Consider the following 23920-nt stretch of genomic DNA (forward strand, 5'->3'; position numbering starts at 1 on the left):
TGCCTCCAACAGGACAGTTTTAAGTCTACCCCTCTTTTAGGTATTTAAGCGGGCTAAAAACCGACCGTGAGGGTGCATTCCGCCATAAATCTACCCTTATCAACTCCATGGATTTAGCATTAGCAATAAAAAACAAACCATGGAAGTATTTATACAACACGTTTTTTTCTGATGGGCGGGGGAAACAGCTGATTCGCCAATCACTTTTGGCGATGCTGTCACGTGGCTCTGGTTGACCAATAGCCAGCCGCAAATTAACCAGTTTGCCGCACCCAAGTAGGATGATGGTGGCTCGTTGAAGCGACGCAGGGACGACGAGCGTAGAGAGATAAACCCACTCTGAGATCACCAGGGTAGGGATAAAGATAGTGAAACCCACCGTCCTGCTTTCAACGGTCACTGTTTATTCATTTCATCACATCAAAGAGAGGGTAAGCTCGGAAATAATCGATACTGTTTGCATTTGAGCTGTTCAAAGCTACCCGTGTGTGTGTTTTGTCAATGTTTGTTCCACAGTCTCGTTGTGTTTCAGTGTGGCGAGTCTGGCGACTCTCACTGTTTTGCTAGTATGTTGCTCGGTGCAGGCTGCAGAGAGACGGCTGTGCACGGTTTCTCACCTTAAAACAAATATCTTTGCGGGTTAGTTTGATTAAATCTCGCCTGTTCTTGGACGGTTCCTATGCTAAACAACAGCCCAGGACCAACACTTTGTGTCCGGTGTGTGTGTGCGCCGTTAGCCCGCCCTGCTCCACAGCAGGCCCGGGTTGCATTATTTTGCAGTTCACATGAGCACAGTTGCTGTAGCTATTTAATATGGCCTGCTGGTGTTTTCACAATGTAGTGTGTCTGTCTGTGTGTAGTCTGGGCGTGAGTTAAAGCAGTAGGGTCTGGGCTCTTGTAATGGAGCAGTTTCCTGTTGTTGGCACTATGTCCTGCATAATAATACACTGTGTGTGCATATTCATTTTCTTTTAAGCACCTCTCTTGGCATCCTTCTTTTATCAGTATAAGAGAAACACAATTTCACACTGCACCAAATAGAGTAGGCTACTTGAGTTATCCTAATGTGACATTGTGTTGTTACAGTAGCAAAGTCAAGTCTCTTTAAAGTGAAGTACATTGAGCAAAGCATCATATAGACCAAAGATGAAAACTTTAAGACAGTTAAACCTCATACATCATATTATACAGTGTACATACAATGATAGTACATGACAATACTCTGTACATGAGCACTGATGAATGAAGCTATACCATGATATTCTGCATGTCTTAATTTATTAGTGGATTCACACATTTATTATCAAAAGAAAACGATCCCAATAGCTTTAAGATGCACAGTGTGATCCTTTGCTACCTGTATCTGTTTTCATATAATATTGAGTTTGATTATTTTTCTAGTTTTGCAAGTCACCTTGGGCTTTGAGAAGTGAGGGCCTTTTTCCACTATTTTCTTACATTTTTATATAGGTACAGATTCAAATGGTAATATAAATTATCGTTGGAATGATAAATGATGGCAATACTTGTTAGTTGCAACACTTATTGTCCATTTCTTGTAAGAGTGAGAATGGGGATGGACTGTTATATAATAACCTCAACATTTTTAATGGGTGAAGTATGCCTTGTTGACAACTATTTGTCTGTGTTTAGCCAAAACTCTTGCTGTGTCTCGCTCTGTTTTTAAGTCCACAGTGAAGTCCCTTCCCTCTAATACTGAATGAAGATTAGCAAAGCCAAACTGCCAAGTTAAAATGTCGGAGTGTTAAGGGATGGTTACTCCCTGGATCTGGTAATTCTGTTAGAATGAGTTAAACTCCCAAAGGTGGAGCCTAGCTGTGTCAGTCCGGCTCCATGTTGCCACCCACTGCACACACTACATTACACACACACACACACACACACACACACACACACACACACACTCCAGATACAGAGTATTTGTTTTACTCCCACTCCCCACGCCCACACCCTTGACTGCAGTGCAGCTGAAAATGTGTTCCTCATTTCAAGTCCATTCTCTCTCGATTTCACTCTCTACTTCCTTCCTCTCCATATGAGATCACTTAGCAGGAGACTTCTTTTTTTTTTAAGTACGAGATGCGAAAACAGTCATCCTTGAACTTCTATTCACACCACAGAGGTCACTAAAGATTGTGTCAATAAATGTGTCTGTGTTTGGGTCAAATATTTAGCTTTCAGAGTGTATACAGATGTACACCATGATAGGTCAGAGTGGGACTAAGGAAAATGCACAGGGAGGGGTGTGTTGTTTCAGAGAGCAATCTCCCACCACTCAGTCCCATATAACATACGACAGCCTGATAAACCCTGAGCCACTGTAGTCACACTTAACTCTGCACATCGCTGGCCTGGCCTTGGTAGTGTGTAGCAGATAATACCTTTCCCATAGGCGATGGTGAAGCTTATATAGTAGACTGCATTTAAATAAAAGGACTTTGTTGACTTTGTCCCAGGATCTTTTTACTTGTCTCTTATATTTAGTTTGATGTTTCTTTTGGTTCTAATCGATCTGATGATCTTTCATCTATTTCTAGGGTAGAAAAGGTGACAATTCTTACCAAAGCAGAGGGAAATATCTGTCTTTGTAGCAATTAGATGCAACTGTATGTTCACCATGTAGTGCTGAACAAATAGTGATTAGTGGACTTTTAGTGAATTTTTCAACAAAAGCATCTACACACTGCAGCTAAAAACAAAAGCTAGAGCGTTAAGAACAAACCAAACCAGTGAAAATACCCAAAAGTGTTATAAAGCTTAAGGGAGTTGCAGATTCTGGTGATGGCCCTCCCCAGGTTCACCCCTAAAAGTGAGCCCCTCATGTTATTTGATTCATAGTTATTATAAAAACATAAATGATAGCCTCTTCCAAATATCATTCTAGTTCCTTTTTTCCTGTGAGCTTCTAACTTTTTTCCAGATGGTTAGCATCAGCTGTCAAAGCACAAATACCTGGAAACTACACTGTGTGATGTAATTACATAATGGAAAATGGATAAAGACTTAATGCAATATAGTGAGTGAGTGGATGCCAAAGAATTATAATCCTACTGCAGTCCATCTGACTTCCAAGAGGAAGTGAACCACGACATATTGATTACTTAAAACGTTAAAAGATCAATACAAGGACAATAGCAGGGTGAAATGGTAAACATTGGTTGCATTCAGCTGTGTGTGCATAACTTAACTAGGATATTTAAACTCACATATTCAACTTGGTTCGTTTGTCCCAGATGAGAACATTTGGCCAACAATAAAAAATGATTTGGGATTTATTTTTTTTGCTGCCATCTTAGTGTCTTATAGTCTATTCCTTTAACCCTGCTAAGAACCATAGACTGTATAGGTAAGAACCAAACGATAGCATTTAGAGCTGAAACATGCTCATAAAATATTACAAACTTTTCCCGCTTTTGTACATAGGCTGCACGCTATACCATGTGCACAAGAACATACATGGGGCAGTGCTATAACGAAACTTAAAGCATTCCTAGTTTTAGACACACACACACACACACACACACTCTAAAGCAGTTGCTCATGAATTCTTCGTCCCCAGCAATGACAGGCATTCAGCTCAGAGATATAAAGAGCCTTGTCGGAGTGCTTCTCTCAAATGTCTGAAAACTACACACACATATACCCCCACACACACACAAACCCATACACACACACCAAGAACCAGCAAGACTTTGAGGCCATTTTCTTTTTCACACCATAATGATCTTTTCACTGCTGATTGCTTGGTTGGCATATTTTTGGAACAAACTAAATGGATCTTTATTTCTTTCTTTATTCACAGAGCTTAGTCATGCTCAAATGCTGTTTATGTACAAGCTTCCGTTTCTCAAATGAGAATTATGATTGAAATATGCACACAATGTACACTTAGCTCTTTTTAAAGTTGACCAAAAGCCAGGCATTGGGGAGAAGAGAGGCTGGTGCTTCTAACAATTAATATATCTTCCTTTTTCTTTTACATTATTGTCTCGAAGCAAACTGTTCAGAACGGAAACCTCTGCAGTAAGTGGTGTCATTGCAAGTTCAAAACATCAGTTTAGCCAATCAGGTAGAGCAAATTCGATCACTTGTTTAACAGCCACCTGTGGGCACACAAAAACAAATAAATGAACAAGTCGACGTTCATTTCTTCTGTATTTTCTTCAACTGGTCTATGCTATGGGTTTTTCTTCAGAGTTATTTCCGCATCCTGTCCCGTACCATGGCATGAAAGAAGATGTAGATAAACTCAAATTGGCAATTAACTCGCATCTTAAACAATCTCCCAGAGAAAGACACAGGGTCCCTGACATGTTTTTATTCTAATGCCAAATGAGTAACACATTAGATTGAAGTTGTGCACATTGTGACACTGACTGGCTTGCAGCGTGATGTGGGCCTACAGCTGGTCTTACATAACGGCAATCTTTAAAAGGATGTCCCGTGTTTCCATGGTAATGTGTTTGGTTTCCATAGCGATTGCACAGGAGTGGAGGATAGCCGATCCTCTGCACCTACATATCTGAGGAGAGATGAGAAGCAGGGGGTCTGGAGAGCGGGGGCGCCTGTGGTTTATGAGATGAATCCATCGTGCACAGATAGAGAAAGCTTCCTGCATCTACTGCCAATTGTTACTGATAATAATAATAATAATAATAATAATAGCTTGCATTTATATAGCGCCTTTCAAGGGACCCAAGGTCGCTGTACAGTAATAGCGCAAAAACAAACATAACAAAACAAGTCAGACAGACAAAACAACAGATCGATTAGGGGCCGAAAGCCTTGGCAAACAGATGGGTCTTGAGGGCCCTTTTGAAGGTGTCGAGTGTGGGGATGTTGCGAATCTCCCAGGGAGAGCGTTCCAGAGGGTGGGGGCTGCCACACTGTAGGCTCTGTCCCCGAAGGTTCGCAGTTTGGTGCGGGGAGTGGTGAGCAGGCCAGAGTCTGAGGACCGCAGGTTCCGGGGTGGGGCATGTGGGTGAAGGATGTCCGATAGGTACTGGGGGGCAAGGGCATGGAGGGACTTGTAGGTGAGGAGGAGTACTTTGTAAGATATACGGGACTTGACCGGCAACCAGTGTAGGTGGATGAGGGTGGGAGTGACTGATCGATTGTCCAAAAGATATGAACGACTGAAGGACCTGGGTGTTTGTTTTTACATAGTTTACACCATAGAAAATGCTCTAGAGATGTTCATGCTGGAGTGGTGTCTGTAGTGTTGCACAGCTGGAGGGATTCATTTATTTTAAGGGAAGGGAGTGCAGCAGGAAATTAGTTCAATAAAACAAACGCTCTTTGCGATGGCAGTGGATGGTACCTTACTTATCTACATTTTTACTTATGTTTGTTAATCCACAATGCTGCCTGAAACAATCCTATTAAAAAGTTCTGGAGGTGATTTCCGCACACTGTTTGATACCCCCTTCCTTGCTCCTGTAGTATTAGTGATGCTACTGGTTAATTCATCCTGTATTTGCAGGTGTTGGCAGATTTTGTGGTCATGTGCACTGCGGTGTTGGACTGAGTCTCCAGACCATTGAAAGGATCCTATTACACAATCCCTGCAGTGCTTTAATGCATAGAGATGGGTCATTGGGAGCAAGAAGAACGTTGATATTGATTTTAAATGATGGTTTAAGTGCTAAAAAATAATTTGTGTACATGTATATTACCCCCTTTAAACAAAAAAAACAACTGGAAAGAATGTTTCATCAGTTTTGTTTTTTTTGCAGCTCTCCTGTTGTCAGCAGACATTTTTGATTCCTGTCGTTGCTACTAGCAATAAACACCGAAGTGAACAACAGACAGCAAGTGCAGCATAAACAACTCGGAGCAAAGTAAATGAGATCAGACACACAGTCAAGAAGCATGAAGACCACCTTCCTGTAAACCAGGCTGACAAGGGCCAGTCTTTGACTTAAGGGGAATTCACAATCTGATGTGGACTTTCTTTTTTATTTAACTTCTAAATATAATATTTTTTCCAAGTTACTTAACAAATGGTAGATACAAATTGGAAGAAAATGTGTTTTGAATACTGTATTTCACTTTATATTTCCATTTTACCAAAAGAAAGAGTGTCTTTAAAGGTATTTTCTGTTGTTTTAAATAGTTTTCTCAAGGGCCTTTTGATTTAGTGTTAGGTGAAATTGGACAAAACATTGTTGAACTAGAATTAGCCAAAAAGTTTAAAACGCAACAACCTCGGTAAAGAGTAGGTGACCCGATATGTGTAGAAAAATGCTGTGTTTGAAGAAGACTAATAAAAGTGGAAAGAAATGGGGAGGGGTTCTGTCGGCTCTCAGTGTGGTGCTGCATGCTTTGGGTTTGGTCTGCAGTTGTCATGGTAGTTTTGGCTGGACATTTGTATTGATGCCGACTAATGGGCTGCATCAGTTTCTGCCAGAGCAACCCCACATTACCCATGCATGCTTGCACAGACACATTTCCTTGCGCTCATAAATCTGTCCTTCAGAGTTGAGTAGCCTGTTCTTTGATAGACAGTTGGAGACTATCCTTAAATACACCCAGCCAGCTGGATGGGCATGGATCTATAGGCAACCTGTCTTACTGTTCCCTTTATGTCTCTAAATCCCTTCCTGTCACTCTCAATTGAAGTCTACACATGATGTTGAGCTAAATGTTAGTTATTGAACCCCAAGAATACAGTATTAATCACTTCCATAAATGAAATTAGACATTCCTGAGTGAATATGAACACTTTTGACCCTAATGTTTTTTCCAAGGGTCCTGGTCATATTTTCCAGTTTTTGTTTCCCTTTCCTTTGCCCGGCCTTGACAGCTGAGTGGTGTTGTTGTGATTCCAGGAAACACATTGTGGAAATCAATGAGCAGCTTGAAAGAGTGGTCACATGATCGTGACAGGAAGTAAAGGAGAGAGTGGTCTGTGTGATTGGTTTTCTGGTTTAATGACTGATCATGTACAAAGGGAAACGTTCTCTTTGCCCATCTTTTTTTTATCTTTATGTCTCCTAATGGATATTTCTGAGATGATTTCAAGTTATTTATATACTTCCTTTACACATTTGTGGTACACCCCTTTTTATAATTGTAAATGACAAGCTTCACTCCCTTTTACAGGAGGCCAGCCCAGGATGAACGGCGACTCAGGTGCCGGCGTGGTGACGGCCCCCCCTCCCACCACAGCCCCCCACAAGGAGAGGTACTTCGACCGGGTGGACGAGAGCAGCCCGGAGTACCAGAGGGAGAGAAACATGGCCCCCGACCTGCGGCAGGACTTCAACATGATGGAGCAACGGAAGAGGGTCTCCATGATACTGCAGAGCCCGGTCAGTGGAACAGACGCATGAAATATATTCAGAGCCATTAACATTCACTACGTTTGCTCTACGGTCACAGCATCATCTACCAGAACCACAATGTTAAAATGTGAATAGGAGCTTTTGCTGTAAAAGCAGCAGCCCTTTTCGACATCACATGATAGATTCAGTTTATTCGCCTATAAAAGTATGTCTGTGACGAGCTGAATACACAGGACACAGAACTGCACTGTGTAAAGACCTAAGGTGTGTGTGCGATGTCTACACACATGTATTCCTTATTTGTTTGATACTCAAAATACTCTTCATATCATCTTTTTTATACAATTGAATGAACATTTTAAAATGATTTAAAGGTGGGGTAGGTAAGTTTGAGAAACCGGCTTGAGATACACTTTTTGTTATATTCCATGGAATGCTCTTAACATCCCGATAGCAATGAATATCTTAAGTGCTTTGACAAAAAATCCATAAAATGTCATCTGTGGAAGCCGTAATGCTGTAAAAAGCACCCAATCATTTTAGCCGGCCCGGCTTAAATAACTGGATGGCCTACCTGCCTGTCAGCCTTCCATCTGTGCACAAACTTATCTCGTGCCCTCATTGGTCATGTGCGCGTTCGTGTGTGTTAGAGGAGGGGCTCTGTAAGGAAGTGGCAGATTTTCTCCGGTTGTGTATTTTCAAATTCTAGCGATCTCGAGCCGGTTTCTCAAACTTACCTACCCTACCTTTAATATAGGTGTAAATGAGCATTGAAACAAACTTATACCAGGTTTTTTGGGTCATTTTACCCACAAGTCTTTTTATATTTTTTCCGTCTACTTTTGTGTCTTCCATGATGCCCCGCAGGCGTTCTGCGATGAGCTGGAGACGATGATCAACGATCAGCTGAAGAAGGGGAAGACGCCCACCAGCCTTCTGGCTCTGCAGCAGATCGCAGACTTCATGACCACCAGCATGCCTTCCATGTATCCCGCCGCACCGCAGGGAGGCATGGCGGCGCTCAACATGAGTAAGCAGCAGCGAACAGAAATACTGTTTGTGACTCTTTGGCAGCCCTGACTCATCGGTGCTCTCAGTGACTAATGCAGCGTATGCCGAGAGTCCAGTTAGATTTCAGTAGGCAGACTCCAACTAACTATTATTATCTGTGACTGAGATATTTCTTACTTTCTTGCAATCAGGAATGGTTCTTCCCCCCCCCCCCCTTGCACAGTATTTTATCCATTATAACCCATGTCTTCCTCTCAGGTTTGGGCATGGTGACTCCAGTGAACGATCTGCGTGGCTCAGACTCTATTTCCTATGACAAGGGCGAGAAGCTTCTCCGCTGCAAGCTGGCTGCCTTTTATCGGCTGGCTGACTTGTTCGGCTGGTCCCAGCTCATCTACAACCACCTCACAGTAAGAGAGGCTAAAGCACTCTTTAGATAATCATCACGTTTTTTGAGTGAAAAATAAGTTATCTAGTGCCTTTGCATCCATTGGTTAATTGCAAACAGGAACTACTGATAGCTTTATTAGATTAACAAAGCACACTTAGTCTTGTGTCTTATCTTTCCAAGAGGAATCAGTATTTAATTTATTTTTATTATCATACCTTTTACCTCCTTGTGTCTCTTAATCTGTTAAAATGTTATATTTTGTTGCTATGCTGCATGTAAAGGTCTTAGCATCTGATCTCAGAGAGTGTGCTCTGATGTTTGTAACACTATAATCTAATGTGACTGTCTTCTGGTCTTTAGGTCAGGGTGAACTCAGATGAGGAGCGCTTCCTACTTGTCCCTTTTGGGCTCCTGTACAGTGAAGTCACCGCCTCCAGTCTGGTGAGAATCTGTTCTGTCTATGTACATTTCTTTCAGTAGTTTGTACCCTTCTCATTACATTTAATATGTTTAAACAAGTGAAACTCATAGCTAAGTGATCTGATTAAACGTATGGTTTTTCTGTCATGCTGTGCAGGTGAAAGTGAACATTCAGGGGGAGATAGTGGACCGGGGGAGCACCAACCTCGGGGTGAACAAGGCGGGCTTCACTCTCCACTCTGCCATCTACGCGTCACGGCCCGATGTCAAGTGTATCGTACATATACACACATCTGCGGGTGCTGCGGTAAGGGACAGTCTATACTCTGGGATTATAACCATTATAAACACAGACTTTGACAAGTTGTTTTCTTATGTCGTATACTGTGTGGTCTTCTGACTGTTGCAGGTTTCGGCCATGAAATGCGGCCTGTTGCCCATCTCACCTGAGGCACTGTCCCTGGGGGAGGTGGGATATCACGACTACCAGGGCATACTGGTGAATGAAGAAGAGGTTGCTGTCATACAGAAGAACATTGGGACTCACAGAAAGGTAACCGCACTATAAAATGAAAACAAGATCAACGTTGCTTATGTAGTAGTGGAAATGTCCTTTTGTAATGTATTAGTTTCATTGTAAAACCTGCTCATTCTATATTTTACGTTACCTCTCTTCCAGGTGCTCATCCTGAGGAACCATGGCCTGGTGACTGTAGGCGAAACAGTGGAGGAAGCTTTCTATTACATCCACAATCTGGTTACCGCCTGTGAGATTCAGGTAGGATGCACACTAAGGACATGATAAAGGACATTCCCTCTGAAATAATGGACACTTATTTATGTGAAATAATCTTGAGTATTGTCCCTTTTGAGCTGTTTATTTTCATTTGGGTTGTTATATTTGGCTCCATATGTTTGTCTGTATTTTTCACAACAACTGTCTTTGTCTCTTGTCTCTCCACACTTTCATATACGTTCATCTTTCTTCATGTTGACGTCTGTGTGTGTGTCTTTGTGTTTGTCCTCATGTCCACTTTTTATTTTCCTTCTGTATTCTGGATCTGTCTCTCCTTCGGTATCCCTCCCAATTTCTTCCAGGTGCGAACACTGGCCAGCGCTGGAGGGCCAGATAATCTGGTGATGCTGGACCCAACAAAGTACAAGTCACGCCCGAGGGTCCCGGAGCCAGCTGGGGACGGGTCCTCTGTACACCCCAAGTGGCAAATCGGGGAGCAGGAGTTTGAGGCTCTCATGAGAATGCTCGACAACTTGGTGAGTATAAAGGAAAGGGGGAAACTGTTCCGAGGCAGGAAAAGCTAGTATTGCCTCTCCTATTTGATGACCTGACAGACACAATGAATCCAAAAACATAATTCTACCATTTAGCTGAGTATCTGCCGCTGGAACCCTCTCTCTTCACAGAGGAGAGCTCATGCATGTTTTCCAAAGCCAGCAGCAGCTCGGGTTACATCTGAAGCTACGGACCCAGAATCAGCACTTTAGTAACAGGGCTGAAATATAGGGGTATGAGGCATGGCTAGAATGGGTGATCTGTTTGATATTTTGAGCAAAACACTACATAGACATGTTTTTTTATATATCTGAGACCTATAATATATGACTAAAAATAGTATAATGGGAGACCTTTAAACTTAAAGTCATATCAGCCAAAGCAAGGCTGTTTCAGTACATTTGATTTATTGATTTGCCAGCAACTCTGTATTTTTGTTTATGGGAATAGAGCACTTTTATTTCCTCCTTCAAATCATAGTCATAACTCCATGACCTTGCTTTAAACTTAGAATAGATATATAGTTTATCCACCATTTGCAAACGTTGTTTTTCTCTCGTGTTTCCCAGGGCTACAGGACGGGCTACCCTTACCGCTGCCCAGCATTGCAAAACAAATCAAAAAAGTACAGTGACGTGGAGAGCGCTTCCTCCGGTCACGGGGGCTACTCCTACGGGGAGGACAGTGACTCAGGTGCTCGCTCCCCGCTGAAGCAGAGCTTCCAGCGCGGCCAAGGCAGCAAGACCCGCTGGCTCAATGCGGGGGGGCGGCCCGACGAGCCGCTCGAGGACGGGCCCGACGGCAGCAGCCCCAAGTCGAAGCCTAAGGTGTGGACGAACATAACACACGATCACGTGAAACCCTTGCTGCAGTCTCTCTCGTCTGGTGTCTGCGTGCCAAGCTGTATTACCAACTGCTTGGTCTGTGCCTACCTTATTGTTCATAGTAAAGAGTTTACAGCTACCTTGTTGGTGGAAGTAGGCAGGTGGTCGGCATCCTGAGATTCTGGGGACAGTGAGGAGTAAAAGTCTATTACAAAGCTCTTACTGTATAATTCTACTTTCCACTATTTTTCGGCTCTCTCGCACTGTATTTTCCTATTAACCCACCTTTCTAAAGCAGTTACTTCTGCTGTGTTATTTCGTAGCGTAGCTGTGAGTATTTGTGGACCCGCTTTTTTTCCCCTTTTCCCTTCCGGTCTCCCACTGCTTCATGATGCCGGGCCAGCTGTCTGAAGCATGCCCCACTGCATGTGTAGTAGTGAAATGCATTGTTTGTGTTGATGTTTTCCCTGAGGAGCGAGCAGCAGGGGTGTGGCATGAGTCCTCAGAGGGCAGGTGAATGTAGCCAGACACGGTGAGGTTGCTGCAAACCACACTGTACACACTCTTAGTTCTTTGTGTGCAGCTTTGTTAACTTCGTTGCTCCAACATGATTCAGCAAAAATGATAATAAAAATGCAAATGCAATGGGATGCGAGGCTGTTTCAAGCTCAAGTGTGAGATTGCTTTATGGGTAACTCACAAAATGAATTTATAAGACTTTTATTACCCGCTTAAATTAGGGAAGTTGCATGTCTCTTTCTGAGAATATTAAAATCCAAGAATAATGCCAGATACATTAGATATTTAACATAAAAAAACGTTTAAAAATGTATTCGCAAAAGAGTTATGCAGCCTGCTTTTCTATTTGTTTTTGTTAAGCACCTCTTAGTTGTAATATATCATTTATTTTTCTGGTTTCAATTTATTCTGAAAATGTTTTAGCCCCCATGGCTCGCATGACTGGATTTGTGTGCATAGAAACAAAAGAAAAAGAGAAAAATACTTGAATTTGATCTGACTTTTGAATCGATTATCTCCTGTTGGGAAAGTAGGAAATGTTGTGTTTTTGAAACTCTTTCTCAGTGAGTATATCGCGTTTACATGTTCATCCCATACTCAACCCAACCCAGCTGCCTCCATCCAGAACCCCCCCCCCCCTCATCCAGCCCCGGGTTACGCAGCTAACAGCCGAGCTTACGTAAACACAGGAATGAGGTCATGAGCTTACGCTATCCACCGCGAATTACATGCCTCCTTTTTAAAATGGTTAACAAAATACTTTGCATGAAAGCTGAAGATTTGATTTGTTTATTCACCCGCTGCTCATTCAGTAAAAGGGTACTGACTTTTTTCTCCTTCAATCATGCTGAGCATTACCAGGTTTTTGATAAGTAGATGGGGTACTGTTTCACATTTTAAAAGGAACATATAGAGACGGTAAAAAGGTTTCATCCTCTTCAGGGAATATACACTCTTGTCTCAGTTTGTAGCGTTGTGGCTTGTTTTTGTCCCAACGTTGGCGAGTGTCCTCGGTGTGTTCCTCTCTTATCTCTGTCGTCCTTGTTGTCGTGTATCAGCCTGGGAAATGACTATGGTGATGCCAGCTCCCCCCCCCTCACTGCCACCCTCGCTTTGTAAGCCAGCCTCATCATCGTTCCACCATCCCTCACTACTCCCTCCCTCACCCCTTTTAACTGTTTTTCTGCTTCCTGTAATGATTTCAGTTGATCTTCAGTGTGCTGCTATTGTTTGTTTTTGATTCTAATAGTACATCAATGATGATGACAAATGGTTAGTGGTACTGCTACACTGTTAGGCTTTAGTTGTCGCATCTTATGTTTGAAAATCTCGTCATAGGTGAGGGGTTCCCAGAGAATTGATTTCAGCAATTTTTAAATGTTGTTACAATACAAGCTCAACTTCTCTGCAGCTTTAAACTTCACTTCCTGCAACATTGTGCAGGTTCATCTGGTTGTTTCTAGTGTCTTAGTTTTGACTCTTATATAGGAACATTACATTATTTTGAAATTATATCCATAATCTATAATAATGCAGGTTGTTGTTTTTTATTTGCATCAACACATACCCCTGTGAGCATCACATCTGCAGTTCTTTGGCATATTTTGTCACATACCTTCGTTTTTTCAGCCCTTTGCCACAATTTCACGTATTAAAACAGTCCTATTGACAATGTAGTGCCTGCTCAAATGTATTTGTGAACCCCACTGCACAAACCAAACATTTAGACATTATCATCATCATTGGTACACTTTTTACATTCAAACCTTTTTACAGCCATCCAACATTTAAGTTCAGCATGATTCCTGTATTGTGAAGCCTGCCTAGTATATTGTCTAATTCTATTTTTGTGCTTGGGTTTTGTCTGTAAGTTCGCTGGTTTTACTTGTTCTCTAACACTATATTTCTGGTTTACAGTGGACAAAGGAAGACGGACTCCGACAGGCTGCCGTAGCCAATCAGTTCATCCCATTGAACACCAACCCAAAAGATGTCCTGGAGATGAGGAATAAGGTGACGCATCTTTCTCATTTTTGCTGTCTTTACTATACTGGAAACAGAAACTATCTGATGCGCCTGATGTACATAGGTGTACTTAATGTTTATCTTTGTTTGTTTTGTAGATCCGGGAGCAGAATCTGCAGGATATAACAACAGCAGGGCCGCAGTCTCAGGTTCTGTGTGCCGGGACCGGGATGGAACGCAGCTTCAACCAGGTCAGTGTGTGAACCTCCGCAGAGAAACCTCCCTGCTGCAGCCACCCCCACCTGGAGATGAATATGTGATTTATAAGCATGATAAACTTAAGAGTTCTTGTTATTTGGTCCTTTTTATTCAGTTTAAATACAGAAAAAATCAATAATTTCAGTTCAGGACTGGAGATCCTCAAATCTCCTTAAACCAAAATGCTGCAAAGTTTGAATATTTTGCATAAAGTTGTCCTCATTCATGCACAAAAAAGAAGAAATTGGATGCTTAAAGAATTGAAACTTATTGTTTGTAACCCGATCTGGCATCAGTAGCCTCACCACTTATAAAACAGAGCTAAACATGTCCTTCATGTTGTGTCTCAGACCATGGGGTGACTTTTGTATCTGTCCCGTTATTTTTTTGACCACAGAGATTTTCAATCTGGCAGGTGAGTAGTGTTTGGTAGAGGTAACCTCACTGCTCTCCAAACCTGCCAGCTCAGTTTGTGTCCATATTCATACATAGTTTTTGTCCTCCATTTTCCTTTTTCTTTTACCAGAGTTGAGGCTGTGTAACTGCTACAACACTTGCAGACTAGTCATTTTGGACTCTAGTCTTCTACTTTCTAAGATCCTTTTTTCTGTGCATGCACCCGTTACCCTCTTTTGAGAAGTTAACATTTAAAATTGCTTAACAATTTCACTTTTGCGTTCAGTTTGCATGTGTTGCCCTCCCTTCGCTGGGGAGCACTTGGCTAAAAACAATTCCATTTGTGAGTTTTTATGGACAACCAAAAGAGCATGAGTATCTGCCTGGACATGGGTAAATGAAAACAAAACTGCTAAAAGTGTTTAACCCTGCAAGCACTGTGCATGTCCAGTAGTAAGCTAAGAGGTGCCCTTGATGTGCTGCTATTTTGATAAGGCACTGATTGTCCCCCCCCCACATGGATTATTTGTCTTTACAGAGCATGATCTAAGCTACCGCCTCCATCACTGCAATGCTTTCCACAGCGCCACATCTCTTACTGGAACCATCTCTCTTTGCATGCAATTCCAATTCTTGTGTAGCCTATGTCTGCATGGTATGTGTGTATGCAGAGGTGGAAAGTAACTCGCAGAGAAAAATGGATAATAAAGTATAAACCCTACTTTAATCAAAACTCACACCTCAAAACGGGCAGAATTACAGATAAGCCTGCAAGGGTGTTTTCATTTTGAAGATCACCTACTCACGTTAAATACTCCAAACTTCACATTTGGGAGAATTGTGTCTTTTTATTGAAACAGTTTTGATAACTTTGACAAACTGGCCTTTTCACAGTGACAAATCAAATGTTACTGAAAGCAGCAGCCTCACATGTGCTTGAGGATTACTTTGATAACAGTATCTGGACATAAGTGAGATATGGAAGTACTCTTTCCACCTTTGTGTGTGTGAGAGGTGTATTTCTGAACGTCTGCCTGAATGTGCTGGTGTTTTAAGAGCTGGGTTGTGCCCCCCCCCCTCACTGGGTTTACTATTGCAGGACGCCCCTCTGTCTGACTGTACAGACACTATTGAAGGCCTCGATGAGTCCGAGGGGTCCTATAGTCCTGCTAAATCATTTAGAAAGGTACTTACTGCTCCAGTCACAACTACTACTCGCCTGTACTTCACATCATCCTCCAGTCATTCCTCTGAGCCTGCAGACAGGCACTTGATTTCTGGGCATGTATAGAAGTGAATAATAGCGCTAGAATGAGGCCATTTTCTATCTTATTGTTTTTTATGGTGATGTGACGCAATCTTTTCTGCATGTTAATGCACATAAGAGTCCGATACCTTTGGAGAAAGCTCATGTTTTTAGCATTGTTGCAAAATGTATTGTTGGAAGTTGACATTGATTCTTCAGATGGCATGGATTAGCCTCTGAAATGGTGGTGTTTGTTACTTCTATTGTACAGAATGGAATGAAAGTAGAGTTTTAGGAACACTAACAATGTTTTAGCAGTCATGTGTTTTCTTCTTCGCCTTAACATTTTCTTGTGTTTCATGTGATTTACTTGAACTCTCTCAAATATGTAAAAGTTTTTTATTTGTCATCGTAGCTGTAAAAAAATGAGACCCTGAAAATGGTCTAATCCTTAAATTAAAAACCTGTTTATTTGATCATAACATGAGCTCCCTGAACTCTAAAATAGCCTGATAGCTATGACGGCATACATTTCTTCATCTATGGCTTACACTTCTGCCCACTCTACCTACTACTTATGTGTGTAAACAGCCTCTAATCTGATAATCCAGTTTAAATTAAACTATCTGCAAACACTTGACACTGCAGCTAGTTATTAATTTGTCCTTCCATAACCTCCATTGCTGTTCAACATCTCATGTCTTCCTGCCTCCTCTCTGTGTGTCCTGAAGGGGGAGCTAGTGACCGCATCCAAGGCCATCATCGAGAAGGAGTACCAGCCCAGGGTCATCGTCAGCAAGCAGGGTCCCAACCCCTTCACCAAGCTCACCGACCGGGAGATGGACGAGTACCGCAGGGAGGTGGAGCAGAACCAGAAAGGGCCTGAAGGTAAAGTTAGTGGAGGAGATGAAATAAATATCAGTGTAATGTGGAAATAAACAATCATTGGTATTCTGTTATATGGAATAATATTCACAGCTGGTTCAAACGCCACTGTGGATAGATTACATGCAACAACATAATGAAGTTCAGGTTGGTGATGTTATCTCTCCACCCACACATACACCTGACTCCACAGTGAAGGCAGGAGTCGATAGTAAGGGGGGATCAGCCTCCAGCGTGCCCTGCCCTGAGGCTGAAAAGCTACTGAGGGGTAAATCCTCCACCTCCACCCCTCTGCATTCTGCGACCGACTCCCCCAGTTTAGGGAGGGCTCCAGCTCCAACTGCCACCCCCGCTACCCCTTCCTCCCTAGCGCTCTCAGCTCAGGGCGGCGCAGACGACGTTTTTTCGGCCGCAGAGGATGCTTTTTCGGCTCCAGATTCCCCACAAAAGGAGTTCCACTGCGCCGTGCTGCGGGCCCTCAGCAAGGAGCCGTCGGTGAAAGAGGCAGATCAGGCTCCAGGTACACCAGGTGAAGCGGAGTTGTGGCCTAAAATCCAGCTTTCCGCTTCCCTCCTCCCCCTGCTCGGCCCTGGTCACTGTTGCACTGAGAGTGTGGGGACCCCCCCCCCCCTCCCCTCCCTCCCTCCCCGCCTGCTGTGTCCTCTCCTTTTTCTGAGGGTTTGGAGTCTGCTGTAAGTCTTTTACCCTGCGCAAGCATCCTCCCTACCCACAGTTCAATCTTCAAAGCCTTTGCTTGATTATTTGTTCCCCCCCCCCTCTCTGATGTCTTTTCTCAAGGCATCAGAGCTCTGGCACATCAGATACCTTTCTGCAGTTTGATTGGACGAGAAGCTGAGTAGAGAGGACGTGAGGAATAAAAACTCATTTTGAGATTTGATGCCAAACACCCTCTCTTTAAGGGGGGGGGCTCTCCGCAAGTCTAAATATGCTTTTGCAGTGCTTACTTTATGAGGAAACTCAGTCATCCAATCAGAGCATCCTATTTGTGGAGATGAGATAATGGTGTCCTCCTTCTCTTCCTGCTAACCTGTCCTGGATAAATCTCTGTCGGTGTTCATTCCTCCTCCTGTGCCTCTGACTGATTTCAAATCAAAGTGATTCTAGTTTTGTTTTGTTTACCTCTCTGGGATTAACTAATGTTGTTTTTGTTCCTGTGATTCGTCTAAAAGCATTTGCAGTGTCCTCCTGATTAAAGCTTCCTCCCGAGTTTGATTCTTTGTGTTGTCCTCCCTTTTCTTTGGTGTTGTTGGTGTTTTTACAATTCTTCCAGGGTCCAATAAAAAAATAACGCCCTATTAAAATGCTCATTTAGTGATGGTGTATTCCTTTATATATTTTGATAAACTTACGGTTTCATTTCCATTTAGACCTGGAACAGCTAGCAGAGCCTGAGGAGGAGGAAGAGCCAAAAAGCCAGAAACCCACCGCCACACCCCCGAGCACCCCCGCCAGAGCAGAGGAAGGTAGGTTGTCCCGCCATACTAGCCCTACCTGGTTCAGCATGGTTTTCTCCGGTCTTCTTGCTGGGTTTTGATGCTTTTCTAGGGACTACAGAGGGAATGCGGAGACTCCTGCCGTCCTCCTGCCTGTCTGTTCATGTTGTGTTCTTTAATAATACTACTACAGGTGCTGTGTTTCTGTAATAACAGGCCAAGAGGTTTCAATTATCTCATCCGGTCTATGCTAGGAGAGGTGGACAATAGGAGGCATTCATCTGGACAACATCACTTGTCTTGATGGAATATTTTTGGAAAGATAGTGAGTGACATTAAATAGAAAAAATATGATATATTTTGAAAGATAAACATTTATTTATGGGCCCCAGTTCAGACATTTCAGGTTTTTTTTGCTCTTTTATATTAATTTGTCTCCCTCTTGGTCTTTATTACCATTGGATTACACCTATGTGAGCAGTATCATCATGATGATACCAGTACTGGCTTTACAAGTAGTACAATTCAAATTATAATCTTTATTCAAACAATGATTGGCATTATTCCAGTAATCTTGAAGCTACAATCAGCATGAGGGAGGAGCAGTTTTGGTCGCAGGTGTAATCTAATACCTGAAATGTTGTAATATAACATGTCTCTATGTACAGTATCCTTTACCCCTTCACCTCCATTCTCCATCTTTTTGGAGTCTACTAAGAATGGTTCCCAACCATTCTTTTTAAGATTTTCTTTGGGTGTTTTTTTCTTTTTTTTTCTCCTATTTCACATTTTTATTTATTTTTTAATTTAACACTGTGCCTGTGGTTTGATCTGCATAGACATTTGTTTCTACTTGTGCTTTTTCTTCTTTGTGGCTGCGATTACAATCAGGAGATGGAAATACAAAAGAGTACCTGTTGCCATAGTAAGTACGTACTGTTCCACCTCCTAACCACCCTCCTTGATTACCCGTCACCCTCATGCCTATGTTGGATCCCCGTTTCCTTTTTTTCTTTGCATGGCTTCACTAGTAGAGCTGTTCTGTGGTCTGAACTAACCCTTTTCCGGGGTTTGAGACTGTTCAGGCAGTTTTAACCATGTTTTGTCTCTTTCTTGGTCTTGATGGGGTTTACTTCAGAGCTCCTCCTTCTATTGTAATTAGCCACGAGTCACTAATTGCAGTTTATGTTAAGACAAATCATGGCTAGAAATACCAATAAATTGTTATTTTGATTCATTTCCTTTTAACATTTTAGTCGGCAGGATTTTTAGATCTTTAATATTACGCATTAAAGTCCAATTTGCCCAAATTAAAGTGACCTGGTCTAACCAAAAGATGAGGATGTTCCTGAAGTAAACCTCACAACGCGCCAAACCTTTTCTGTTAGATAACCTCTCTTTTCCTCCTGCCAACTTCTCACTGTCAAATTAACCAACCTCTCTTGCACATTATGCACATGTTATCAATGTTATATATCACTGTATATCTGTGTTATCAATGTTATATATCACTGTATATCTGTGTTATCAATGTTATATATCACTGTATATCTGTGTTTCATGAAAAAGCATCAGGTAATGTTTTGAAAATGTTTGTTTGTCTTACAGAAGAGTCCTTTACCAGGTACACAAGTGCTTTATATGGGTGTGGCTTTCAAACCAAACCAAACCTGCTGCTGTGGGCTTTGCTGAGACTGTCGGTTTAGATTTAAAGATGGTTGAGGTCCGATGCTTTGGCTGTGTGCTGTTTAGTCCATTTTATCCATCTGTGTGTTCATCTGTTCTGAGAGACAGATTCTAGAGATGTAAAATAAGGACGGCTGTGTGGTGTTTTCTCAGGTCTTGATAAAGGTTTTCTTGCTAGCCTCTGTAGCATGTGAGCTATATTAAAATCGAAAAAAAGCTGTAGTTATTTTGCACCTGACCGCACTGTGTGAGCTTGGACATAAGCTGGAGACAGTGGTTTGGATGCTGTTTAATCCTTTCTGGATGCAGCACCAGCACTTGTTGCTTCTTAACTCTTTTTGCTGGGAGTATTTCTAAAGGATGACAGAGGCTTTTCTAACTAACTGGTGATGGGTGCATGATTCCAGACAGAATTGGACCAGCTTCTCGTTTTTAGCCAGCAACCTTTTATCTTAGCTGAACACTGAAGTTTGCAGATTTTAAGCTTTGGCTTAGCTGTGTGAATTGGTCTCGTCACTTCCTGACTTAACATTAAAATATTGATAATCTGCAAAAAGGTGTTAAATATTGCTTTGTCGGGCCCATATGTTGCCCTGTATAATGTTTAAGAACATGTAGCCATTTTCTTTTGTTCATAATCTTCTTCAGATGTTTACTGTAGCATTCTTGGACAAACACAAAGGTGAGATTTATGCTTTATTTTTAGATTATGTAACAATTAAGCATTACTACATATAATCTATCATTTCAAGAATCATTGATAGACTGTAGTTCATTGTGAGAGTGGTTTCTATACTCTCAGCAGCTGGATTTGTTTGCTGTCAAACGATTAATCAAGTCCTCATTTAAACTCTCTCCATGAGAGCTGCGACAGTTTTGAACTGATTTAACTCGATACCCGCCCCTAACTTGTTATGTAATCACGCTTGTGTGGTTATGTTATTAAGCCTTTGAAAAACACCTGCAATATTCTCTGTGTTTTAGACCTTGATTTGTGTTTGTTTGTACACAGGGTGCAAATGAGCCAGGGAACTGCACTCATTAAGATGTGCCTGTTTAAATGAAGGTAAAATAAGCATGCTGTGTACCAGCTTGTGCCTGTGTGAATAAGGATAATAAAAGGAGCCGGGGAGGAAAACAAAATCCCTAATAATGAGAGCAAAGGCTTATTTTCTATTGCTTATTTTTAAAGGTAAGAAGCAAAATAAGTGTCCTGGAGAGATGCCTTTCTGTTGTGTAATGTAAGAAGGACTGTTCGCTTGGTTTGGCTTGAGGAAAGGTGTCTGTTAAGGCGGCTGCTGTGTTATTTGGTTAATTTAATGCCTAATATTGCCTTTGGAAGTGGGACTTTTGTATTCCTAATATTTCTCAAAGTTAACTTGAACTGATTTAATTATTCAGTTCTAATAGATTTTATAAAATTAAAGGAATTAAAGTAAATGCTTTTTTGGAGTAGCACATCTTGAATTTAACAGCTTCTTCAGCGGTGGATCTGTGGGGAGTGAGCTCAGCGGCGCAGAGCTATAATTTCTCCCTCCCCATCAATAACTCCCTCCTTTCTCCCCCCAACAGAGTCCTTGCCTGATCAAACGTATAAGGATGAGAGCGACGCCGCCACCCTGAGACAGACCCTTCCAGATTTAACACCTGACGACCCCTCCGATGCCCCGGCACTTCCTGACGAAGAAGACTCCGCCCTTGTCCCCGCAGACGCAGCCGAGGGTGAGGAACCCGCTGACGCTTGTGACCAGGAGGGAGAAGAGTCTCCCAGCAAGTCACCCTCCAAAAAGAAAAAGAAGTTCCGCACTCCTTCCTTCCTAAAGAAAAACAAGAAAAAGACTGCGGAGTCCTAGATTGGAGAATGTTGGATCGGTCCTCACGGCTGGCTGCTGCTGCCTCTTTTCATTTCAGCTTTTTGTCTGCTATCATTGCACCCTTTGAGCAAGCCTCAGTAACACACACAGTTATGCTTTTTGTTGTTTTGATATCATTTGTCGCGGGCTTATTAACCTATTTTTCCTCGTTAGTGTGTGCCAATTTTGTATACAGTGTAAAAATGATTGATTGCAAAGGTTTTTAATTATTAGAGGCTTTTTAAGTTGTGAGTGATGCATTCTGTCTTGTCCACTCCATCTGGCCTTTGATGCATGTATTTTACCACAGGCCCAAACACTAAATGTGAGGTTTAAGGGTTTTATTGCCCTCATTTTTTTTAAAGAGTAATACTAAACTGTTGTAACCACTAGAATGTATTGGGATTGTATAAACAACAAAAAAATGTGTCTTTTAAAAACAGTGAATTCAGAAGAAGCTTGTGCTCTCATTTAACTGGTGGTACATTTAGACAGCAAGAACTACAAATTACATAGTGCTAATTTTACCTCTGCAGCTGTGCACCCATGTAATTACATGTTAAAAGGCCAGGAGAATTACAGTTGGGTTGTTAACAGTTCATTACTTATGGGGAAATGCAGTCATACAAAGTCTATAATAATGTCTCCATAATCCTGTTTTTCATTCAATCATCCTCAAGCTAAATCCCATCTGGGTCTCAAAACTCAATCTTCTACCCTAAAGCATTTAACACAGCCTTAGCTTACAGGTATGTCGTAGAGTGCTTTAGATCTTTTATATGATGTGGAAGTTGGTTTTAAAATGTCTCCAAAATGATAATTCTGCGGTGCTGCAAACCTGCACATGGAAATGTTTGAGAGATTTTTAGCGTGGGTCACAACAACGTGTGAGTCATCCCGGGAAGCGTCAGCAAGCATTGTTGATTATTCCAAGGGCTGATTATATATTTACTGTTATTCTTTAGTATGAAGGAATGTGTACAAAATAATTCTCACTAAATGTTTTTCATTTATTCTAATTATATAAGCCTGCATTTGTTTTACTTTTGTCTTTTGGTTTATCCCCTTCTCAGAAACGGGCAGAAAAGCTACATGTGTGACATTTCAGTTTTCTTTTATGATGTTTTTTTTTGTTGCTTTTTCTCACAAGTATTTTCACTATGATTGCTGTGAGGGAGCACTGTGAACCTCTTTTATAAACCACTGTCTTGGGATTTGGACCACATGTACTATCATTAACATAGATACAGTTGCTACAGAACATGTAAAACTATTATGAAGCTGCATGATCAATCGTATGTCAGAACTATCAACCTGGACTCTCCTGTGCAAAACTCCACTATGAGCAAATAGACATCGAATGCCTGTGTGTTTCCAGCTGCAGTATAGACAAAATGTACACTGGAAAAGCATTTTTTTTTATGTCACTGATGTATAATCAATAATGGTATCGCAAATTATCTGTGCTTAAGGTTGCAGGGCATTTATACAAAGGCCAATCTCCATGCATTGCTTCCTAACTTGTTTTTATTCTTCCTGTTAAGTGACTGTTTAGTCTTCAGTCTATCTAACTCGTGACGGGAAGCTTCTACTAATCTGAAGCGCTGAATAAACCTTTGTTCACGACAGATGGTGCATCTACACTATTGCATACAAGCTGAGAATATCTAACTCATGAAGGTGTGCATTTGTAGAGTGCCTAGTGTGTGTGCTGTCCTTTAAGTCACTGTAACTACCCTTTTATTTCAGTTATATTTTAGCTTTAGTGTGCTGATAACAAAACTAAAAGTCATTGTAGACATGGTTTTCATCCTAGTCTGGTTTTTCTTATTAAATATCACATCTATGCTGATTTGTTTTCTCTGTCTGAGCTTCTTCCAATTGAAATGTTTCTCATCATTATACCATCTACAGACATAATACTTCCACCTCTCTTCTCTCATAGTTCTGGCTGTTTTACAACCATGAATTAAAACAAACACTTACCTTGAAAATCAGCATTGTGTGATTGTTGTCATTTATAAAAAATCTCAGTGGAAATGTAGAATAATACTGTGAGCCATCTCCATCAGTGCTCAATCATAATGTGAGTCAACATTCGAAGTATATAAAGGGGAATCATGCTGGATAACTGGTGAGTTAGTAAAATAAATAGGCCTATACATCAAGAATTTCTAAAATAGTAGAAATAAATCATTTAGTTTTTTCAACTGTTTATTAGTTGATGAAAAAACAAATACAGGGGATTCAAAAAAAATCTCACGTTGACTAAAAACAAAGATATATGTATACTTTCATTAGGTATAGTATTTATTTACCATAATTTCATGGCCTGGTGTGATATTAATACAGTATGGCCACTGGGCTTATTGAATCTCCAGTTAGCATCTCTGCGGCTGTTGAGCCAAATGCTC

General features: G+C 41.6%; 1 protein-coding gene across 22 annotated transcripts; it reads left to right on the forward strand.

Moving 5' to 3' along the window:
• The first annotated feature begins 285 nt into the window (after window positions 1-285).
• On the forward strand, window positions 286-23503 carry add1 (adducin 1 (alpha)). 22 transcript variants are annotated; one of them, XR_004555266.1, is made up of 19 exons: window positions 286-431; window positions 7126-7334; window positions 8175-8337; window positions 8577-8728; window positions 9070-9150; window positions 9287-9436; window positions 9539-9682; window positions 9809-9907; window positions 10228-10401; window positions 10990-11340; window positions 13681-13776; window positions 13887-13979; window positions 16360-16516; window positions 16707-17042; window positions 17902-17997; window positions 19576-19591; window positions 20302-20335; window positions 20666-20719; window positions 21226-21385. XR_004555266.1 is itself a non-coding variant. In XM_034122735.1 (19 exons), coding segments are annotated over exons 2-17 (2322 nt in total). In that variant the 5' UTR covers window positions 286-431; window positions 7126-7139; the 3' UTR covers window positions 19577-19591; window positions 20302-20335; window positions 21226-21290. The 22 variants fall into 22 exon arrangements, 21 of the variants coding, with proteins under 21 accessions (XP_033978626.1, XP_033978620.1, XP_033978623.1 ...); XM_034122735.1 differs by lacking the exon at window positions 20666-20719 and adding an exon at window positions 18859-18892 and having other exon boundaries at window positions 21226-21290; XM_034122729.1 differs by lacking the exon at window positions 20302-20335 and having other exon boundaries at window positions 21226-21460.
• Window positions 23504-23920: the final 417 nt, after the last annotated feature.

This window comes from Trematomus bernacchii, unplaced genomic scaffold, assembly GCF_902827165.1.
Source record: "Trematomus bernacchii unplaced genomic scaffold, fTreBer1.1, whole genome shotgun sequence".
Taxonomy (NCBI): Eukaryota; Metazoa; Chordata; class Actinopteri; order Perciformes; family Nototheniidae; genus Trematomus; species Trematomus bernacchii.